We start from the raw sequence: 24,573 nt of genomic DNA, 5'->3' as shown, positions 1-24,573 counted from the left end.
AAGCCTCTGCTCCTCCTCCTCCTCCTCCGTCACCTCTGAGAGGACCTGGGGACCTTCGTCACATTTGCGAGACTTCTCACTGGAGAGCAGAAACTCTGCGAAGGTCTGTTTTCCTTAATCTGACTCTCAAAGGGGACAGTTTGGAAGAGGAAAGGATATTCTAGCTACTTTCGCAGAGAACCGTTTCATCCACGGTCAACCAGCAGTGAGTTTCAGGCTAAAACATGACATTTCATCTCTGGGCAGTCTCACACATTGTCTCTCCTGCTCGGAGAGGCCCCTGTGGCTAACCCAGGCCCAGAGCACTGATTCCACTAATCAACAACCATGTAACCATAGCAAATAGTGATGGCTGCCATGTCTCTAATGGTTGCCACGCACCAGGCACAGGGTCAACACTTCTCAAATATTATCTTGTTGCATCCTCAAAGCAAACTTGCGAGAAGGTTATTATTATTCACAGATAAAGTGAGGTATGCCTCCATGTCCTCCCCCCTCTCCATCCTTTTCTCTGGAAAGAAGGTAGCCTTAGAAAATACACGTGGAATTATGTTTTGTGGAGTGAGCCACAGTAGAAACAGAGTAATTGTCTTCTAGAAGTTGTGTGATGAAGATGGTCCAACTCATGAGATGCAGGGGGTGGGGCAAGAAGATGGACACAGACCAAGGGAGAGGTACTTGCAGATGCGAGATGGGGCCAGGGCAGGCACTCTGCAAGGACGGACAGCGACTCAAGAGGAAGAGCAAAGGAAGGTTTGCACCATCCTTTGAGCTCTGAGTCTATCTGTGTGCTACTGGTAGGATTAATCTCCTTCTAATGTAGGACCTTGTCTGCCTATTATTGCAAACTCATAAGCGCAGAGTGTACCCATTTCACAGGGGAGGACACTGAGGCTCTGGAGGCTTAAGTAATGTGTTCAAAGTCAAATTCTTGGACAAGTGGCAAGACCCAAGTTTGACCCCAAAGTCCAGGCTTCTTTTTTTCCTGGCATGAACAGTAGTTCGGCTAAGTCCAGAATGAAACGAGTTATAAATGTAACGAGTTATAAATGACAAGGCGGAGATAAAAATTTAAAGCAAGAACAATTCCATATGTAATTTAAAACACATCCTGCTCAAAAGATAGCAAGTATTTTCCTATCCGACACCATTGGCCTCTGCAGGAGACTCAAAGTGGCTTTCTTCACTGGGGCTCACATGAGGCATGGAAAATTATCTCCATGATAACATGTTATCTCCAAAATTAACTCTTGTTCTCATTCTTAGCTCTCAGCCCCAGATATTTTTCTTTCTTTTTTAAGATTTTATTTATTTATTTTTTTGACAGAGAGATGGAGCAAGAAAGCATGCAAGAGAGAGGGAGTGGGAGGGGGAGGAGAAGCAGGCTTCCCGCTGAGCAGGGAGCCAGATGAGAGGGACTCAACCCCAGGACCCTGGGACCATGACCTGAGCCACCCAGGCACCCCTCCGTCCCAGATATCAAACCAACCTGGACCAGAACCAAGTCACCAGGGTCGTGTGTGTCCATTTGAGACCAGCTGGAGAAGCAAAGGGAGTTAGACAGAGACTCAAGTTTCAAAGAAGCTGGAGTTACCACGAGAGTTGAGGGAGCCAGCCATCCTCAGAGTCTCTGGGGACCCTGCTGACTACAGGGTTCGGCACTGGGCACCCTTGTTCGTAAGCCTCACCTTGTGGAACTGTGGCGGGTATATCCGAGCAGCCCCGTGGTTCAATAGGAGCTGGTAGCAGATCTCGGGCTGGGCAGCGGGGCGCACAGAGGTGACCTTCAGCACGTACTGGATGGCAGCACAGCCATTGATATCCATGAGATTGGCTTCCGCACCCGCCTCCAGCATCATGTGCATGAGCACGTGGTCACAGTTCCAGGCCGCCTTGTGCAGCGGTGATTTGAAGTCGTCATCCCTGGCATTGACCTCGGCCTTGTAGTCCAGCAGCATGCGGCAGATGAGGTGGTGCTCCCTGCTGTACTCCTGCTCTTTAAAGCGGAGGGCCCAGTAGGTGGCGATAGCCAGCGGGGTCTCCATGTGGGCGTTCACGCTGTCCACTATGGCCCCGTGCTCCACGTAGAAGGCCACCAGCTCCGAGAGGCCGAAGTGAGCGGCCGTGTGCAAGGGCGTCTCCTCATCCTGGTTGTTGGTCTTCATGTTCACATTGGCCCCTAGAAAAGGAGATGGAGGAAGCCAATTATGCAAACATATTTTGACATTATTCCCCGTTTCTAGACTTTTCCTCGCTGCTTCCCTTATCACCTCTGACTGCTTTCCATAACCCATTCTTTCCAGGGTCCTTTTTTGGGGGCCCAGGGGAAGCCAGGCGTTTGAGACAACAGTGCCACCTCCTGGACAAGCCGCAAATGTACCGGGGTTGGATCGGGGGATAAGGACCGATTTCCACCGCAGAGCGGGAGCACTCCGTTGAGTTTAAGTTCTGACCCCCAGATGGATCGGGAAAAACAAAGTGATTCCTGTAAGTAAATAGCTTTTATCGATAAAATAGCAAATATCATTGAAAATAAAGGTTATATTGCAATCTTTGGAGCTCAGACAGGTGGCTTTAAATATCATCAGCTTCTTTGAATGTTTAACAAGATCATGTCTTTCTTCTCTTTCAAAGCTGGAAAACCCGAAAGTTTGGTCCAAGAAAACTTTAGGATGATGGGGATTGCCCTCTTCTGACTGCAAACAGCTGGTAGGAGGGCCACCCAAATCTAAGGCTCCTTTGGAGTACAGCTGGGAAAACACAAAACACAAAAACCCTGTGACCACCAAACTAGCCTGAAGGTCATGTTTTGCTTGGAAAGGGGCAAAAGCCAGTATAATAGAAATACTCATTGAAAGGAAGAGAATGTCTTAGAGATGTATTTGATTTATGGCTGATAATGGTTGTTAGAAATACAAATTTGTACTGTTTGGAAGGCTCTGCAGAAATGACTTAACCAGACCCACTTATCTAACTCACCAGAAAACCGAAGTGAATTTTATTTTTCGGATAGAGTGTGTTAAGTACTAGCATAGCCAACTTAAGAAGCTGAAATTTTCCTTCTCTGCCTAACTTAATGGGGTGAATGCATCGACTCCTAGGGAGCTTACTCTATAATCAATTCTACTGGAAATTTTTATGGCTCCTTCAAGTTTAAATCTGGAAAGATTTTCTTATTATGATGATGATTATTTCAGCAACTAATATTTATTAAGCACTTAACATTTGCCACATTCTGAGCTAAATGCTTCTCATATGTTGCCTCATTGAATCTACCTAGCAACCCTCTGCCCTAGGTGCAATTTTTAGCCTAATTTTACAGATGAAGAAATTCGTGCTTGGAGAGGGTCATAATGACATCAAGCTAAGAAACAATGGAACGGAGGTCTGAAAGCACACAGCTTGTCTTCAAAACCTCTTATCGCTGTACTGTCCTACCTCGTGATTTTTCTAGAAGAAATCTTTCCTCTACTGTGCTCTCTTTTGGTACTTGAAAACTTGAAAGAACTAGAGAAATCACCTTGCGCTTTGTGAATGTTTTAAAAAATCTGTTTTTCATGTATTGCTCCTTTACGCCTTTTTTAATGGCATCCCGTGATCATGTGAAACTTACTTAAGAAGGACAATACGCCCGCACATGTGCTCGTATCTTATACAAAATCAACCCCCCAGTGAGGTTTCTGAGAGCACTTTTGCTCCGTAAACTCAGAGGCTGTCTGTTCTCCCAACCTGCAGAGAGCCGACTTATAACCAAAAATGGTCTCTCACGGAACCATCCGTGTGCATCAGTATTCAACCCTGGAGATGTTCTGGGTCAGGTGTCTTTCTGGGTCAGCCCTTCTTTGCTCTGGAGGGAAATGGGATGAATAAGAATGGCTTCCCAGAAGCCAAATGCAGGGTCACTTCAGACACTGGAGAATTTCCAGTAAGGAAAGGAATCAAAGGGTCAGGATGAAAATTTTACAGGCCAACTTGGAACAAACTGTGTCCTTTATTTTTTAATGTACTTGGACATTTACAATTGATCCTTGACCTGTTGGTACAACTAGATGTGCCGCATAGATTTCTGTTCTGAATAGGAGGTCTTTCGTTTTTATATTTGAATTTTATCTTTGAGTGTAACTTTTCCAGAGAATATATAAAGTAGGATGGTTTGAGTACTTTTTTATTTTAGATTTTGTGACTTATTCAAGAAATTAGAGACCCCAAATATGACTTCTTGGAAACTTTTAATAAATATTCTTTTTTTTAAAAAAAGATTTTATTTATTTGAAAGAAAGTGATTGAGAGAGAGCACAGAGGTGGAGAGGGGCAGAGGGAGAGGGAGAAGCAGACACCCCACCAAACAAGGAGCCTCACGCAGGTTAGTCCTAGGACCCTGAGATCATGACCTGAGCCGAAGGCAGACACTTAACAGACTGAGCCACCAGGTGCCCCTTAATAAATGTTCTTTTTTTTTTTTAAGGATTTTATTTATTTATTTGACAGAGAGATCACAAGTAGGCAGAGAGGCAGGCAGAAAGAGAGAGAGAATGCAGAGAGCTCAATGCAGGGCTCCATCCCAGGACCCTGAGACCATGACCTGAGCTGAAGGCAGAAGCTTAACCCACTGAGCCACCCAGGCGCCCCAATAAATATTCTTAATGTGAAAATACAATGTGATAGTTTTCTTGACCTGCCCTAACAAACTACCACAAACTAGGTTGCTTAAAACCACAGAAATGTATTCACAGTTCTGGAGACTGGAAGTCTGAAATTAGGGTGTCAGCAGGATTGGCTTCCTCTAAGGGCTTCAAGGGAGAACCTATTTCATGCCTCTCTCCCAGCTTCTGGTGATGGCTGACCATCCTTGGTGTTCCTTGGCTTGTAGATGTACCACTCCACTGTCTGTCTCCATCTTTCATCATATCCTAGGTCAAGAAGACAAACACCTCCCAGAGCTGAAGAAGTCCTCCTCTTCCCTCCTCTCCTTCTCGAGCACAACTCCTCCAACCCACTCAAGGTATCTTTTCCTATTATGCATTTCTTATCGTTTTACCTTTGTAGGTATCTCTAAACAAGAGAGCTTCCTTTCATTTATCTTTAAGCTTTATATAAGTGAAATAATAAACACATATTTTTCTATGACTTGCTTCTTTCATTCAACATTATGTTTGTGAAAATAATCTATGTTGTGATGTTTAAGCTGTCATTTGTTCATTTTATAGCGTTCTGTCTCATTGCACAAGTGATCCACAATCTGTCCCTCCTACTGCTGATGGACATTTCTAGTTTCAGGCTATTCCCAACACTGCTGCATTGAGCGTTCTAGTACATTTCTGTGCCCTGGTGCTCACCGAACGACTGGATCACTGGGTATGCATACCTTCCCCTTCATTAGATGGTGTCAAACCGGTCCAGTTTACATATTCATAAGCCACGCGTGATTTTTCTTAAATACAATGACCTTAACTTTTATAGTCAAATTTTCCCATTTTTTAAATTAACATATAATGTATTATTAGCCCCAGGGGTACAGGTCTGTGAATCACCAGGTTTACATACTTCACAGCACTCACCAGAGCACATACGCTCTCCGATGTCCATTATCCAAACACCCTCTCCAAATTTTCCCATTTTTAGAAAACAATTAAGAGTGTTCTCCTTTCAGAGTTTGCATAGCTACCCAGATTAATTACAATTTAGTTTTTTATACATTTTTTAAAAAATGTTTAACATTTGATTCATCTGGAAATTATTCTGGTGTAGCTATCAATTTAGGAAGAACTGACATTCTTACCACAGAGAGTCTCTCCACGCAGAAATATGGTCTATTTCTCCAACGGCTTTCTTTACACTCTACTCTGTAAACTGCCCTTCCCAAAAATTTGCAGCAATTTTCATTCTAGGGGATAAACTATTTCATCCGGGGATAAATTATTTCTTGGATAAAGTCACTTTTAATGAGAGAGGGCCCTTCACGAACCCTTTAATGTACGCGCAATGGTCCCCAGAAGTAGTCTGGAATGCTGGTAAAGGAGAGAGACACACAAATGTCGATTTGTACTGAAGATAAAGAACAAGGACTTTCCAGATTCCGTCTGTGGGCAAAGACAGAGATTTGGGTACACTAAGAATGGGATGAAGAGGGGACACAGGAGAAGAATTTGAACAGAAAGAGGGGGAGCTGGCCACAAGCAATGGGTAGGCCAGGCCCAAGGGGAAAGGTAATGCTGAGGTCAGGATTACTGAGGAACACGGTGCCAGTCTATAGTAAATGTTTTCTGTTCTCGCATGCTGTGGGACAGTATCCTTTCATTACTCCCAACAGAGGGAATCAATTTCGTCAGTCTTAGTTATGAGACTTCAAGTTTTCTTTCTTTCTTTCTTTCTTTCTTTCTTTCTTTCTTTCTTTCTTTCTTTCTTTCTTTCTTTTCTTTTTTTTTCTTTTTGAATAAAATTAAATTGCCTCACGTGCCCATTTGTTAGATTGGCCGATCATCAGCGCGCAGCATCGTGGTGGCGCCATCTGCTGGGCTTTGCTAGTCCCTACAGGCTGAGGGCTGTCCTCAGAAGCTTCTTCTCTAGAGTATCCACGTGCCAACTTCTGGCACCTTGAGAGCTACTTAAAAGTGGGAGCAAAAAGCAAGTCTCTGTCACTACAGAAACTGTCATTTCTCTATCTTTCCAGACTCGGGGAATCCACATCCCCTACCATATCCCTAAACCAGCCCCTGCCCCCTTCCTATCCTAATGGACTTGATTTCCTGAAGAGCCTGTAAGTGGGGAGGTCAGTGGGGAGGCAGAGGAGGAGGCCAGCCCTTTAAGACCGCCTTCCCTGTTCTTCAAGGAAATCCATAGATATTCGCATCTACTTTCATACCTAGTCTCTTAACAATAAAGAGGAACGCCCAGGTAGCATAGTCGGTCGAGCGTCCCATCCTTGGTTTCAGCTCAGGTTGTGATCTCAGGGTCGTGAGATTGAGCCCCGTGCCCAGCTCTCCACTTGGTGCAGAGTCTGCTTGGGAGTCTCTCTCCCTCTGCCCTTGCCCCTTTCACACGCATTCTCTCTCTCTCTCTCTCAAATAAATAAATAAATCTTAAAAATAAATAGGTATGATACCTAGGCAAAATGAGCTTTATACAAGTGAAATAATATAGGCAAAATGAAAGTAATTTCTAATAATTATCACTACATAGTTATGATTGTTACAAATGATATAACTAATATCATGATATAGTACAAAATTCAATATGTTAATGCCTATCTTAGATGCCATAATGAAATAGTGATTTGCTCGTACCCATATGTAGAATCCTAACATCCACGTATTTGAACTGACACGGATGCTTTGTATTGTAAATTCAAATATTACAAAGGTCATTGCCATAATGAGGTTATTCCAAAATAAGGGAAAACATTGGTAAATCCCTGAATAAAACCAAGTCCAGTCTTGCCTTGATTTATACCATAACTGCATTCTTGAAAATATTTGTATCTATTTACAATTCAAAAGTATTTTGTGCTTATATGCAAAATGGAATTAGGTAGAAATCTACTGTGTTGCTGCACCTAAATATCTAGTATTATATCAGCATGAAATCTAAGATGTTTTACAAATTATGCAATAATTCAAACATACATATGTACCACTACCCATATCTGATAATTTTTGCCATATTTAATATTTTTCCCCAAATAAAATTTTACCAAAAAATCCAACTCATTTCTCCTTTCTTCCCTTTCTTTCTCCATAAAGACAACTAAAATCTTAAAATGTTTTTTGTTATTCCCTTATAAATTTTTGTGCTTTTATCACTTATATATGTACCCATAAACAACATATATACTATTATTTTGTGTTCATAAAAATTATAAAGTAGCATCTCATTTTTCAACCTGTTTTTATTAGTCACATTGTGTTTTTGGGTGGAGAGCTGAGTTTTTTCTTCATTTCAGGTGCTGAATAGCTTCACATTACATAATGAAACTATAGCTTAACTATTCCTCTACTAAAGACAGTTGTTAAGTTTTTCATAATAATGATATCTTTTAAATTGTGCAGGAATTTCTCGAGAGAGAGAAATAAAATTACTGGGTACTAGTGTATGAACATTTTTTACTATATTAAATTCTACTCCTCCGTGGTTATACCAGTTTATGTCCATCAGTAGAGTTTAAAGGTTCACTATCACTTCTAACACTTGATAAACATTAAACTACTTAATGTTTACTGATTATATGGCGTAAAATGATATTTTTTTATTTCATTTGGATGTCCCTGGTTACCAGTAAGTGAAGTGTCTTCTTGACAACAAGATTCCCACTTGTATTTTTTCTTCAGAACCTCTGCCCATTTCTCAGTGGGTTGTTTGTGTTTTTCTCATTTATTTTTCAGGATGTAAACAAGATCATTATGGAGATAATGATAAAGACTCGATCAAAGGCAAAGGACTTCAATCAATGTGACGCTTCACTATGTTCGTGGATAGGAAGATTCAGTATTGCAAGGATTGCAGTGTTTCCTGAGTTAATCTGTAAATTAGGTGCCATTCAAACATTTTTTTTAAAAAGATTTTATTTATTTATTTGACAGAGAGAGAGATCAAAGGCAGGCAGAGAGAGGAGGAAACAGGCTCCCTGTTGAGCAGAGAGCCCGATGTGGGACTGGATCCCAGGACCCTGAGATCATGACCTGAGCTGAAGGCAGAGGCTTAACCCACTGAGCCACCCAGGCGCCCCTCAAACATTTTTTCCACAGAATTTACACATCATTTTTGGGAAAGAGAGGTAAAAAAGAGTGAGAAGGAAAGAGAGGTGGTGAAGAAGGGGTGCTCACCCTACCAGATAGCCAAATAAATTGTGATTAAAACAACATAGGATGGATGCATAGAAAGACAACTAGACCAGTGAAACAGAATGTAGAGCTTAGAAACAAACCTATTTCAGAAAGCATCTATAATGCTAGATGGGGTATACTAATCAGTGGAGAAATAATGGACGATTTAAAGATTTTTTAAATTTTATTTATTTGACAGACAGAGATCACAAGTAGGCAGAGAAGCAGGCAGAGAGAGAGGAGGAAGCAGGCTCCCTGCTGAGCAGAGAGCCTGATGCGGGGCTCGATCCTAGGACCCTAAGATCATGACCTGAGCCGAAGGCAGAGGCTTTAACCCACTGAGCCACCCAGGCGCCTCAATAATGGCCTATTTAATAAAAGTATTGGGACAGAAGACAGTGTTGTAAAAACACAAATTAAATCTTTTGTGTGTCTGTGTGTTAAATTCCAGGTTAATAAAAGGCGAATGTAATCAACTAAATAATCAACTTCTTAAATAAAAGTGTAGGAGTTGAGATTGGTGGGGAATGGGCAGTCCTTCCTATTGGGTCACTATGTTTATGCAAAGTCCTTTCAGCATATTAACTTTTTTTTTTTTAAGATTTTATTTATTTTTTTGACAGAGAGAAATCACAAGTAGGCAGAGAGAGAGAGGTGAGGAAGCCAAGCAGAGAGCCCGATGTGGGGCTTGATCCCAGGATCCTGAGATCATGACCTGAGCCGAAGACAGAGGCTTAACTCACTGAGCCACCCAGGTGCTCCCAGCATATTAACTTTTGATGGAAACAACTTCATCCAAGACTTCAATAAGATCTATTAGATCCAAGCCTCGTTAGATCTAAAACAATAAGGTGGTAACTTCTTTTTCCCACCTCTTTGACTTTCCCTCCACCGATTTGCCTGATCTGTATACCATCCAGTACTCCTGAGTGTGCACACAGTGTTGGTGGTTCTCACTTGCTTGTTCAGTCTTTTAGCAGGATGGAAGGAGAGACCAGCTGGAGAGTTGCTAACACTGGTTTTGTTTCTACCCTCTTTGTGCACAATTTCCTTGAACATTCTGCATGGCAGAGACCAGCACCTCTGTCAGGGGACCACTCCCAAGATTTACATTACTCCTTGACCCCAGGAATGCACCTTATTATTTTATATAATGAAACAGTAAAATGGCACTGAGGAGTGGTTTGTCCCGGTCCTACATTTGAACTGATCCTCTTCTGATCTGCAGTCCAATCCCTCTCAGCTTCCTCTAGGTTAGAAGAGCAGACATGAGGATTATCTGTTTTCTGGATTCCCTGGGGATTTTGGCTTTCCCTCAGGCCACCGACAACTTTGGTCCCAACTAGCTCAACATGGAGTATTTTATCCATCCTTTGAAATGCTCTCTTCAGTAACAGGGATCAAGTGCTCATCTCAAGACTTATTCACTCGTTCTGTAAATACTTGTGCTGTTTCTACCTGTGTCAAGTACACAGCGCACTCTATGGTCAAGATCCCTACTCTCACGTCATTTCCATACTAGAGGAGAGTCAGAAAACAAACACACAAGGAAATAGGTGACAAGATCATTTCAGGGAGTGGCAAATACAATGAAGAAAATAAAACCAGTTATAACAATTGTGACCACGAGGGCTGGCGCTGAGGAGTTGACCTCTGACCTGAGAGTAACTGTGAAATATCAAGGAGAAAAGCTTTCCGGGCAGAGAGAACCATGAGTACAATGGCCCAAATGGGTGGACAAGCTTGCACGTTCAAAGGAACAGAAAGAAAGTGAGAGGAAGAACCTAAAAGTGAAGTCACAAGCATGATGTTGGACCTTCCAGGCCATGTGAGAAGTCTGGGTTTTATTCTTTCACTTCAACTATTCTAGTTTAACGTGGACTTTATCAAATCTGTGGTAAAAATGTTGAAATATTTCTTGGTTTTAGCATCGGTGGCACATTTGATGCCCTTTTTAAATATTTTAATCCAATATGATTGTAACGGAAAAATCCTACACTTAAGCAAAAAGGAAAATACCTTTTTTATTATTTAAATGTCTTTTTTCCCCCCAATTTGGGAGAATGGTGATGCCATCATCTTTCCTTGAAGACTTGCCTGTATTTCTTTTCTACTTACATATCCTGATGAATCTTCTGCTTTTGTTTCTCAGCTTTCTTATTTTACACTGGATATCCTTTATAAGGTATACATTACTGGATTTTTTAAAAAATCATAGGATATGCCTTTTAATAAGTAATTAAATTGACTTAAGTCACTGAGCAGCTGTATTTCTTTAAACAGTGCTGCCTATGTGGGCAGCAGATGCTGGAAAATCAAAATAAGGGAAAACATGATTTTCATATTCCCATCTTCTTGAATAAATTTATATCATAACTCCCTCTGAGGTGAACTCATTTTTATTAAATAAGTTTCTATTATTTTATATTAGAGAATAAGGCACCTGTTTTAAAAAAATCAGAGGTAAAGGACTTGATTGACAATTTCGTAGAATAGAATATTTACAAAGACAGTTAACTATGTTTGTTTTTAGATCTTTTGGCCGTTAGTTCCATAACTCCAGCTAACTTACAATTCATCTACTTATTGTCAAATTTAGGTAGTATTCTTTACTTTCTGATATAAAACCTGAGTTTTAGTTTTTTTAATACTAATCCTTCCTCCTTTCAGTGTTTGCTCTTTTCATCATGTTTTAATTCTTCTGTAGGAATACTGAAACTTCAATGCACTGCAGTCTCTGTCCATGAATTCGTTACATAATCTCCACCTCCTTTAGGAAATGACCTTACCTCCAAGCTATTGCCCTCCTACACTTAAACACGCCTCCCTTTTGACCATTAGAACTTACACTGTCGAAACTGTAAGGTTATTACGTTCAGCTTCTGTGATCTCAATCTGGTCTTCGATGTTTTATCCATGGTTACTTATAAAAGTTTTTAAACTAATGAAGAATTTTTAAGTGATGATGGCTTAGAAGTTGAGGTCGCTTTGGCCTTTAACTAGAAATGCAGAAGTATGAGCCCTACTGCAATGCAGCTGGGAATCCCCAGGGGCGGCTGGTTTGGCACAGCGCCCAGGAACGGCGCCATCTTCGTTTAATGATTCGTTGTCACCATCCTGAAATGCCTGGTATTTTTTTTTTAATATTTTATTTATTTATTTATTTGACAGAGAGAGATCACAAGTAGGCAGAGAGGCAGGCAGAGGCAGAGAGAGGGAAGCAGGCTCCCCGCTGAGCAGAGAGCCTGATGTGGGGCTCGATCCCAGAACCCTGGGATCATGACCTGAGCAGAAGACAGAGGCTTTAACCCACTGAGCCACCCAGGCGCCCCATTCCTGGCAATTTTTTAAAAATAATTTTTTCAACAATTTAGGCAGTCTGTCCTTTCCTCAGCCCACACTGGAAAAATTAAACGGAGTTCTCGTAGCCAGTGCATGGGATATTATGTACCCTCTGCACAAGGGGGAAAATGTTAAACGACTACCTGCTCTCTAAGAAAGGAAAAAGGGCAGGTAACTAAACTCAAGATTTCACCAGCCGCCTGAGAGTTTCCACCTCTGTTAGAGCATGCTGGGGGTGTTACAGCGGTGAGCCGGCCTACGTTTTCGAGGAAATCAGCCTGGGGCCATAGATGGCCAGCCTGCGTTCCAGTAAGACAGCACGGGAAATAAGGTCGCCTTTCCCTGTTCATCCTGCCTCCCATCTGTCTCCCACCTTCCTCAAATGTATTCATCTAATCTGGGGTTGTTGAGCTTGTGTTTAATTTAAAAAAAATAAAATAAAAGGGACCCTTCTAATGCAATTTTGACAACTGCATTTGGTTTTCGCAATCACCAAACTATAGTTATTTTAATTTATCTCTCTGTGCTTATCTGGTTGGAGTTCTTTAAACATTTGCCAGATTGAGGGCACCTGGGTGGCTCAGTTGGTTAAGCGACTGCCTTCGGCTCAGGTCATGATCCTGGAGGCCCAGGATTGAGTCCTGCATAGGGCTCCCAGCAGCATGGGGAGTCTGCTTCTCCTGCTGACCTTCTCCCCTCTCATGCTCTCTCTCTCTCTCTCAAATAAATAAATAAAATATTAAAAAAGAAAGAAACAAAGAAACAAACAAACATTTGCCAGATTTGGAAGGTGGCCAAGCTAGATTCCTAGAACTTTCCTGGTTTGGTTTGTTTTTTTAAATCCCTCCTCCCTTCCCACGCCTCTCTCTGTACCAGATCTGCAGGGGTTTAGAACCCATCATTGGTCAAACGGATAAGAAAGGATAGAAGTGCTGTGTGAGGGAAGAGTATGCATCCCTTCCCCAACTGGCTACTTTCAGTCTGCAGTGGACTTGAACAAGGGGAAAGGAGAGTTCAAGTAACATTTGAATGAGCAGCCCTGGATGTCCAGCTTTTGAATAGAGAGTGAATTTTGATGCTCAAAGAGACTGTATAACTCTTTCTTACTTAAGAGTTATAAGAGAAGACATGGGCTCACCTGAGTTTTCTACCCACAGTAGGGGAGAAACTAGACTGTCTAAATAATTTAAAAAGACACTGAAAAACAAAAATGAAATTCTTTTATGAATGACATCCCGTATATTTTGCACAGTCCAGTTAATAGTCATGTATCTAGTAAAGTTTTCATTCAGGGCCCCCTTTTGGTAGATTTTCTAAGAACTCAAATACATGAGACTATTTTTCTGTTGTCATCATACATTAAAAGTAATGTTGAAAGAGTGTCAAATTCTTGGGTCATTTTCTCCACAATATTCCATCAGTTGGTTCCACTCTTTTTTCAATAGTAAACATTCTAGAGAAATGACATACCACCATCTTTCAAAGCAATCTACTTTCTTTTCCTCACCCCTTTGGACACTTTTGCTATTTTTTATTGTTGACATTGACTATTTTATTTAAGAGATATCTAGACTTATTATTTTCTTTCTGAGTGTTGCCAGGAACCAAGCTTACCTATTTCATCTCTGTGTGAATAAGCGTTTTTTTAGACAGGAATTTCTTCTACCTTGGTTTTAAATATTGGTCATAGTCAAAGCTATAAAACCCTTTTGTTTCTTGCTTAAAACCTTCATCACCCCCTAGTTATCAAGTTGATAAGAAACTCTCTGAGTTTTTTAAACCCCACTCCTCAGATACACGAGTGAAAACATGGTACATTATTCACGGCTTTCTTTTTTAACAACACCTTAAAAAGTTAGAGTTTTCTTAGGAAAAGTCCCAAGATGGGGTGAAAAGCAGTTAGTCTCTAGTTAGAGTGGCCTGCAGTATGTATAAGGGAAACACCGAGGTAGCTGATAACGTCGGTTATCATCGTAAGGGTTTGCAAAGGAATTGGGATCAACTGATTGACCTCGGGTAGACATTTAGGCTCCTCTCCTTGCTTTGTCTGAGATTATCTCCATCCTCCTCAACTGGAAGTTCACCTGCCTCAGTCTCCCCATGCTCAGGCTTGAGCAGGCTTCTGTGCAGGTAAAAGGCAGTCCGTTCATTGTGTGTTCCTTTATGAAAATAATTATCACGTCTGCTATTTTTCGAGCACTCACTAAGAGTTTTACATATATTGTCTCGCTTGTTATTAACAGCAAGCATTCCTTAGAAACATCTATTATTCAAAGGTTAGATTTCTTTTTTCATATTCAGGGCTTTTCATTTTCTGCGTGTTCTGGAATTGTTTCTCAAGTCGGCTTCTTTGTCAAGGATGCAATTTTGTGCAGTGTCAAGTTTGTTATTAACTGTCACCAAAGCGTATTTTCAGTTGGCTGCTTTGTTCTAGTTTCAATTTTGCCCTTTCAATCTACAATCTACAGCAAATATATTTTCCTGTATCTTTCATGGTCTTGTCTTAAATGAAATCTTAAATGAAAGACCATTTCCTGTAAAGCCCCTTGTCTCTAATACTTACACTCTCTGGGGTCTGGAGTTGAGAACTACCTTTTTCTAGATCAACAATGGTCTTCTGAACCATTACTCTGTCACCCTTGTGTACAACCCCTCATCCATTAAGGTTTATATCACCCAACGAGGTGAATTTTTAATCCCTTCTTATCGAGGATCTCATAAACTCTTAGGTACTCTTCCATTTGCAAAGAAGACATAGGTAGTGGGCTCAGTCTTTCTTTTCTCTCTGTCCTGATATCATCCTGCAATATCTTTGCAGAAGCCCCATCCAACACATTCACACTCGATTCCCAAATCTCCTGGGGCAGATTGGATCATCATTATCACATATCTTGTTGGTCCTCCTTGTGGCAGCTTCCCTGTGGAAGGTTTATGCAGCTCTGGCCTCTCGAAGTCTTTCGAATTCCTGATTCTGTTTGCTCAAATGCACCTCTATCCTTCCCCTAGCTAGGTTCTTCAACTTTTCCTGCATTGTCCGTGTATTTTAAATTTTCCGTAGGCTAGGATTTCATCAGGATAGACAAATGGTGCTGTTGTAATTACGCCACTCATGTCTCTGTGGCTTGATGTGATAAAACTACTTCTCCGTCTTAACAGTGCACTGTAGTTCCAGAACCAACGTCCTCTATTTGCCCTCTATTTGAAGCCCCTCGGTCTTGTGGCTTCAGCGTCTTTGCCTGAGGTTTCCTACACTGTCACGATACCAGGAGGAGAAAGAGACTTTCAAAGTCCTGCATGGGCTTTTTACTACCTGAAAGTGACTCATTTCTTCTGTTTATATGTCATGAGGCAGAAGGTGCACAGGGTTCTGCTGCACTACAGGGGGACTAGACTAGGAAGTGTAATCTCCCAGGAGCCTGGAGGGGAAGAGAACTGGATCCTGAAGATCACTGGTGGTTGCTACCACAGCTGAACTGAGTTTCTGTGGGTTGCAGTAAACTAAACAAAACTGCTGACCAGTTCGAGACTCACCTCTACCCTCTCCCTTTCATTTCAGGGAAGAGGGATCTTCCTGTCAGTGCAAGACAAATCCCTCCGTCTTTGTGACTGATCCTAAGTGCAGCCGTGGAGTGCTGCTCCACAAATAGTATCTTCGTACTCTATATCCAACACCTCCCTTTCCATCAACTTCTTGCCATCCTTTTATAAACAAACCTAAGCTTCTCCCAGCCCTTTTCTCCCTTCTAAGTACCCTCTAATTTCTTTTCATCTCTTTTTAGCCAAACTTCCTCAAAGTGAAGTCTCTGCATTCTGTACCATGTCCTCACCACCCACGACCCCCTCAGCCCATCACGACCTGCCTTCTGTTCCCACCACTCCACTGGAGCTGTTCTGACAAGGTCACCAGCGGCTTCCAGATGATCATTCCCATTTGCCATTTTCAGTCTTCATCTTACTATACTTCTATGCTGTACCCAACAGTGTTGACAACACACTTCTTGAAATTCTTTTTTTTTTTTTTTTAAGCTTCCTTAGAATGCTTTCTTCTCCTTCTCTGGCTATTCCTTCATGATTTTTATATGATTCCTCTTCTTAATCCCCCACCTGTGTTATTTCACACTGGTTACCATCATTATTTCCCTGCATTTCTCCCTGTGCATGGTTTCCCTGAGTAGTCATAACTACTCTTTTCACTTATCTATGAACAGATGACTCTCAAAATTATATGAGCAATCGTAGTGGTATATACATTCTTCTCAGGGCTATATGGGACATATACAAAAGTTGATTCTTTACTAACTAGGTCAAATACTCATCTTTACAGAAGTCAGAAACCAGGTATCACTACAGACCATTTTGTTAACCATAACACAATTAGAAGTTATTAACAAAAAAGATGAATTTAATCGGAAATATATTTGCAAAATAAATAACCTATGGATTAACAAAGAATTATATCAATTAAAATATCATTGAAATAAATTAATATCATATAACAATAAATTAATTATATAGCATCATTAAAATAAATTCCCTGTCATTATAGTTAATAAATTAGGTATCCCCCCAAAAAGGAGAGAAATAACCAATTTGAAATGGACACAGTATCCTTACAAAGAAGATATATAAAAGGACAATAATCACATAAAAAGATGCTCTGTGCCATTAGCCATCAGGGAAATGCAAATCAAAACCACATTTGGATACTAACTTATACCCACTAGAATGACTGTGACCAAAAAGATAGATAATAACAAGTGTTAGCAAGCATATGGAGAAATAAGAATCCTCATACACTGACAGTGAGAATGTATAATGGTGCAGCTACTTTGGAAAATAGTACGGCACTTCCTCAAAATTTGAACACAGAGCTCCCATATGACCCAACAATTCCACAATTGGGTATCTACCCAATAGAGATGACAACATATGTCTACACAAACATTTGCCCTGGAATGTCTGTGGCAGCATTATTCATAATAACCCCCAGTGGAAACAGTCCAAATATCCATCAACTGACAAATAGATAAGGAAAATCTGTTATATCAATACAATGGAATATTAGTCATCAGCAAAAAGGAATGAAGTACTAATGTGGTGTTTCATTTCACTATTTCAAAAAACACTGAAAACATTATGCTTTATGAAATGAGCCAAATACAGAAGACCACATATTGCAAGATTCCATTTATAGGAAAGGTCCCCAGTAGGCAAGTACATAGAGGCAGAAAGTGGATTAGTGGTTGCATAGGGCTAAAATGGTAGGAAGCAGGAGTTGGAGGAAATGGAGAATGATTGTGAAAGGGTACGGGTTTTGTGTTGGGTGATGAAATGTTTTAAAATTGTGGAGGTGGTTGCTTAACTCACTGAAAATACCAAAAGCCACTGAAAGGCAGACTTTTTTTTCAGACATCCTTTTTAAAAAATATTTTATTTGACAGAGAGAAATCACAACTAGGCAGAGAGGCAGGCAGAGAGAGAAGAGGAAGCAGGCTCCCTGCAGAGCAGAGAGCCTGATGCGGGGCTCAATCTCAGGACCCTGGGATCATGACCCGAGCCAAAGGCAGAGGCCCTAACCCACTGAGTCACCCAGGTGCCCCCATCCTTTTTTTATTTTTAATTATTTTTTTAAATTAACATATAATGTATTATTTGCCCCAGGGGTACAGGTCTGTGAATCGCCAGGTTTACACACTTCACAGCACTCACCATAGCACATACCCTCCACAATGTCCATAACCCCACCACCCTCTCTCTACCCCCATCCCCCAGCAACCCTCAGCTTGTTTTGTGAGGTTAAGAGTCTCTTATGGTTTGTCTTCCTCCCAATCCCAACTTATTTCATTTTTTTCCTTCCCAATCCCCCATATCCCCCACTTTGCCTCTCAAATTCCTCATAGCCGGGAGATCATATGATAATTGTCTTTCTGTGATTGACTTATTTCACTCAGCATAATACCCTCTAGTTCCATCCACGTCATTGCAAATGGCAAGATTTCTTTTCTTTTGATGGCTGCATAATATTCCATTGCATATAAATACCACATCTTCTTTATCCATTCATCCTTTGATGGACATCTAGGTTCTTTCCATAGTTGGGCTATTGTGGACATTGCTGCTATAAACATTCAGATGCACATGCCCTGAAGGGCAGACTTTAAATGGGTGCATTGTATGTAAGTGAATTATCTTGCAATAAAGAAATACCTGATCAGTCTTGAGCTGACCCTAGAGTTTCAGACTTACATATGTACAACAGCATTCTGAACAAATCTATTTGGAGGCCCACTGAACACTAAAATTTAACAGGTCCCAAACTAAACTATTTTCCTTCTTTTAAAAATTTTTTAAAATTTATTTATTTGACAGATCACAAGTAGGCAAGAGAGAGGAGGAATCAGTCTCCCCGCTGAGCAGAGAGCACGATGTGGGGCTCTATCCCAGGACCCTGGGATCATGACCTGAGCCGAAGGCAGAGGCTTTAACCCACTGAACCACACAAGCACCCCTAAACTCTTTTCTTTCTTAATCCTTGCACTCGTGTAAGCTACATTCCAAAAAATAGTGTTGCTATGGCCCCAACAGATCAACCTGAAAGTTGGAAATTGGCCCCCACCCCTCCTTCTTCCTCATCCCCCAGTCCCTTCCCATCAATCATCACATGTTGGCACCATCGCTCCCTATCCTATTACCACTGCCCTTTGTTTGTACATTTGCCCTTCCCTCCATAATGCTGAGAGTAACATATTTAACATCCACAACTGACCATCTCTCTTAAAATCCTGCAAGAGCTTTCCATTCTCTATATGGTATGGATTAAACTTTTTATCCTAAGAGAGAAAACCACCCAAAACCCAGCTTCTGCTTCTCCAGACTTCTATGCTGCTATCTTCTGCCTCATACTTTGCTTTCATTACTGAGCATCCTGTAGTTCTTTGCAAACCCCTACATGCCTTAGCTTGCATCATTTTCTTGGCCTGCCATGACTTTACTCTCTTCTCCACTCACCCTACAAGTTCCAACACCATGTCTTTCTGGAAAGATGTTTCCTTACTCCCAGGCTGTGTTACCTGTCCCTCCACTACAAAAATCGTGTTATCTCACTCTGATGAATCACAGATGTGGGTGTCTTTCTTCACTTTAAGATCCTCAAGAACAGATGCTACATCCATTTGTCTTGGTGCCCTAGTGCATGGTACATTCATTCATTCAGCAAGTGTTTGTTGAGCTCCTACTGTGTACCGCTACTGTTCGTGGCTCTGGGAATAGCCTAGTAAATAAGACAATGTCCCTAATGGCATGGAATTCATATGTTAGAGAAGAAGACAGATAAAAAAAAAAATTAACTCATATATGAAGTGACAGGTAGTGATGTGTGATGAAGAAAAATACGGCTGGGGGACGTCATGGAGGATGATGAGGGAAGAGGATGAAGTATTTCATGTGAAGGCCCTGAGGGTGTGACGTCAGTGCAGCCCGGAAGGAACCCAACTGAAGATCGTAGGAAAAGGCTTTCCTGGTGAAGGAGACAGGAAGGGTGCAGGTTCTGAGGTAGGCAGGAACAAGCCGGATGTGTTTAGAAGATGGACAGAATGCAAGCATCAAAAGAGATGAGTGAAAGAGGGAGTGGTAGGAAATATCGCTGGTGAAGCCAGAAGGGGCCAGACAATGTCAGGCTCAGCAGGTCACAGAAAAGACCTTAGACCAAAAGCTAAATGTGAGGAGAACGAATGTGAGGGAGGGAAGGGGTCTGATTTGCTTTTTGTGAAGATCCCTCGGACTGGCTATGTGGAGAGTGGACAGTAAAAAAGGGGCATGAAAGCAGGGGCATTATTGAAATTCTGCTCCCGTAGTTCAGGAAGAAATAATGTGGCTTGGGTTGGGTGGCCCCTGTGTAGACGGTTCGAAGTGGTCAGACTGGAGGTAAAGTGGTCAGGTCTTGTGAAGTGTGAGGTGTGAGGGAAAGGGAGGAAACAGAGGTGCCTTCTAGGCTTTGGGCTTGAGCCATGGGAAGAACAGAATTGTCACTTGCTAAGAAGGAGGGAGGGGCAGGAAGCCCAGTTTCCGTCTGGACGTGGGAGGTTTGAGATGTTCATTCAACATCTTCCAGAGATGGGTTACAGGCACTTGGACCGCTGAGCTGGAGCTGGGAGGAGAGGGTCAGGCTGGGAGACACAAACCCAGGCGTGAACCCCACTTGATGGAATCTGAAGCCATGGGACTAGATCAGATCACCAAGGTGGCAAACGTACATCTTCCCCTGTACCCTGGGGCCCAGCAATGTGTAAAAATGGAAAAGACAGAAATCCAGGAAACCAGACTGAGGTAAGCCAGTGAGGAAAGTGAAAACGGCTTGGCTCTATCAATGTTGTTTAAACCAAGCTGCTTTTCACATGGTCTCTTCTCATAAGTTTCTTCTCTAACGGCTACCTGTATTTTTAAAAAAAAAATAAATATTGAAAACAGGAAGCAAATATCACAAACTATTTCCTTCTGTCTACCGAAGCAAATCTTTTTCATATCAAAGCTTATCTGCCAACTCAGAATATTGCTTCTCACCCCTGGGGATGCAGACTTCTCCTCATAGAGCCCATGTTTATTTATTCTTATGTTTATTTTTAATTTACTCAACCTTAAGGAAAAAGATATCTTTCTAGACGCGAACAATCCAGAGGCAGACACGGAGCTCAGTCACCTTACACTTATTTTATTTTTTATCTTTTTAATTCAAAAAAAAAAAAAACAAACCCACCCCACATTGATGAAAATTTAGCGAAGTAACCATAGATAAGACTGAATAACTCAGACTTCGGGAAATGTACTATTATCATACTATTTTGCACTAATCTTGTTGGGCTCATGAAGTCAGACCATATCTTATGATTGGGGATGGTGTTTTTGCTGAGGGAAGTGAAGGCTCGTATTGTCATTCGACAGAAAAGAGGTTAATCCTTGGGAAGTTCGTTGGGCTGTTGTGTTTTTTAAAGGCCAAGAGTTTGGAGAGATGGAATGATCATTTCTTCCTCCACCCAGAGACAAAACTCTGTTTGTTCTGGACTCAGAAGGAGTGGAGGCCTAAACCGGCCTCAGGGGTGGAGGGGCTTGGCCCTGGCCACTTGGTGGCTGGGCTGGAATGAGGCAGGAACAAGATGAGGAATGAATGGGTGTGGTACCCACAGCCCTGAATTCAGAGGCAGAATTCACAGGGGTGAGGGAGGGAGGGGGAAGCTAGTGGGGCCTGAATGGTTTAGCAGAAACCAACTGCGGGAGGAGAAATCTGTCAGGCAACAGTGGGCCTTCCCTTTCAAGTAGCAGCAGTGGTGATGAGGCCCGTCACAGGGGCCACCATGAACCCAGGTAAGTCACTGCTGGGGAGTCATATCACCAAAGGGGGTTAGGGCGAAAAGACCACCTGCTAATACAACTGGTCGAGAATGAGAATGATTCTACCCAAGGGTACTATGTGTGATAGGGTCTAGGTCCAGGCTGGGGAAACCAGACATTTGACTACACAAAGTTTGAAGACCGGCCCTGAGGTTGAGAGAAGAGGGACGAGACTCTGAGCATCTCACACTGCTACCCCCGCCCCCTCCAGCTCTCTTATCTGCTAACGTTTCATACAGGTCTTGTCCCCTTCAAACTTTGGATGGAATTAAGCAAAGGGCTTCAAACTTTGTGTCTATTTCTCACAGAAAGGCAGTTCCAGAATTATCCTCTCTTGAGTTGTCAGGGTAACGATCCTTCCCCGTGGGCCGGCATATTTTTCTTAGACTCCCAGTTGGACTTCTTTTTCACCAGCTTCATACTTGAGAGCTCTGTAAGACAGGTAGTGACTAATCATCTGAGAATACAAGATCTTCTCTAATTCTTGACATGTAACATGCTGTGAGTTGTATTCTCAATGGATTGCGACTGAGAAGGCGAGGGAGAATTTGTGCGCCCTAAAACTAGACACTGGATGTGTGAGTCACACATCTTTCTTTAACTCTTGGGGGGTGGGGTGGGGGGGCATCTGTCTTGTATAGCTGTGGCATCTCATCAAAAATGTACGTCCCAATCCATTCCCTTGGATGACGTAATCAATAGAACTTGCCCTCATTCTTTGGCTTATAGTTTGTTCATATATTTCATTTACATAGTTGTTGCTGACGGATTTGGGGGGGGCAAATTTTCATGTATTCTTATAGATATTTAACAGTGAGTCGGGATAGGTATATTAGCCCAGGCCCGTGTTAGCCCAGGAGAACACTGCTATGGCAAAGAAGTCACTACACTGGTGACTTCAAGGACTGGTGAGATTGTAGTTCAAGTATCAACCAGGAAGAGGAGGCTGAGGAGAGAAAGGAGATCGTTCAAGGAGGGGGCTGAGAGACATGCATAGGACAGGTACCAGGAGCTGGAGTCAGGGTAACCTTGCAGTGCGGGTAAGGTGTAACTGAAGGAATGAAGCTTGAAAATACAGGAAATGAAACTAATAGAGCAACTGAAAGGGCAGGAGGTGGTCATGTGAGCAGATGACTGACCTGGGGTGAGAGGCAGGGTGTGGGAGCTGAGGTGGCCCCCGAGCTTTACAGGTGAGTTTGAGTCGGGAATCCACACCCTTGAAATCCATCCCTAGGGACGGAATGAGGGAAATAGACCAAAGCCAAGAGACAGATGTCCAGGTCCACAGTAAGCAATGACTCGTGGTACCTTGGAGGACAAGGCTTATAATAGACAGAAGGTGAGTGTGTTCATTTCTCACTGCTGTCCTAAGAAATTACCACAGATTTAGTGGCCTAAAACTAGATGGGTGTATTATCTTATGATTCTGCACGTCAGAAGTTCATAGGTCTCCGTGGATATAGTGGTCAATTTTGTCTGACAGCCTGGCTGGGCCCCAGTGCCCAGATATTTTGTCAAAAATTATTCTAGATGTTTCTGTGAATGAGTGGACTTTGAATAAGTAGATGATGTGTACACCTCATCCAATTAACTAAAGGCCTGAATAAAACAAAGACTGACTTCCCTTGTGTCCAGAAGGAGTTCTGCCAGCAGACTGTACTTCTTCCCTGGTCTCCAGCTTGCCAGCCCACCCACAGTTTTTGGACTCCCACTTCCACAATCTCGTGACCCAATTTGTTAAAACTCATCGATCAATCTCTTCCTCCTACCCCCTGTTGATTCAACTTCTTTAGAAAACTCTAACACCGTGGGCTAGGACCAGACTATGTTCCTCCTGGAGTCCCTAGGAGAATGTTTCCTTGAATTTCTCAACGTCTAGAGGCCACCACATTCCTTGACTCATGAGCTGCTTCCTCCATCTTCAAAGTCAGCAGTGAAAGGTGTATTCTCTTTGTAGATCAGAACCTTCCTTCCATAGTCCCATTCTTCTGACCACAGCCAAAAAAAAAAAAGGCTCTCCAATTTTAAGGAGATGGGCCACCTTGGATAACCCAAGATCATCTTCTCATCTCAACGTCCTTAATTCAATCACATCTGCAAAATCCTTTTTGCCATATAAGGTAGAAGGTTTCAGGGATTAGGATGTGGACATCTGTGGAGGATCATTATTCTGCCCACTATGGTGAGACAGAGTGTGCCCTTGGATTAGACACTGGAGGGAAGATGGGTGTACCCAGGGCTGAGTTCAGTTTCTGCTTCTAGCCAAAAGCCCCAATCTCACTCTTCTGTGCCAGTTTTTTCCCAAAGTCTCCTGTGTGGCATACTAGTACTGTAAGATACAGGGAAAAATAAAGACTGTGGGTTAAATAAATTTGTAGATCAGTGTACCTTTGTTTATGTACAATTCCATTACCATATGAAAGATTCTGAAAAGTCCTCAAGTGAAGATCCCTATCTAATTTAATATGTGTTTTCCCAAATTTATTTGACCAAGAAACTGTCTTTTTGTAATACCGATTAACAGCCCATGATCGATGTTTAATATAATAGACTTTGGGAAATGCATTTCTAGACAATACAAAGGTAAGGGGTGGGGAAAGAGTCACAAATTAAAATCCACATGCTTTGTTTGAGTTCCTTGGAATGAACTTGGATATGATCAGCATTCCTATTTAGTAAATGAAGGCTAAGATTCCAAGAGGTTGGGCGCCTGGGTGACTCAGTGGGTTAAGCCACTGCCTTCGGCTCAGGTCATGGTCTCAGGGTCCTGGGATCGAGCTCCACATCGGGCTCTCTGCTCAGCAGGAAGCCTGCTTCCCCCTTTCTCTGCCAAATAAATAAATAAATCCCTTTAAAATAAATAAATAAATAAAGATTCCAAGAGGTTACTCATGTAGATAGTGCATGGGGGGCTAGGAGGATTTGAACTCAAGAAATCTGACTTCAGTACTTATGTTCATAAGCACTATACCTGAATGCATCTTTTCATATCCAGCCCCTTGGATAGAATACCACCACCCTGGTTTTA

General features: G+C 42.0%; 1 protein-coding gene across 1 annotated transcript in view; it reads right to left on the bottom strand.

The window, feature by feature from the left end:
• Positions 1-24,573, bottom strand: part of ASB4 (ankyrin repeat and SOCS box containing 4) — a 64,137-nt gene that overhangs the window by 11,652 nt on the left and 27,912 nt on the right. The window contains exon 3 of the mRNA XM_004767846.3: positions 1,689-2,179. Coding sequence (XP_004767903.1) covers positions 1,689-2,179 — 491 coding nt within the window. The remainder of the gene's footprint in view (positions 1-1,688; positions 2,180-24,573) is intronic.

This window comes from Mustela putorius, unplaced genomic scaffold (genome assembly GCF_011764305.1).
Source record: "Mustela putorius furo isolate JIRA1106 unplaced genomic scaffold, ASM1176430v1.1 tig00003845_pilon_pilon_pilon, whole genome shotgun sequence".
In the NCBI taxonomy this organism is placed as follows: Eukaryota; Metazoa; Chordata; class Mammalia; order Carnivora; family Mustelidae; genus Mustela; species Mustela putorius.
The sequence above is the reverse complement of the archived record's forward strand: the minus strand, read 5'-3'. Positions and strand labels throughout refer to the sequence as shown.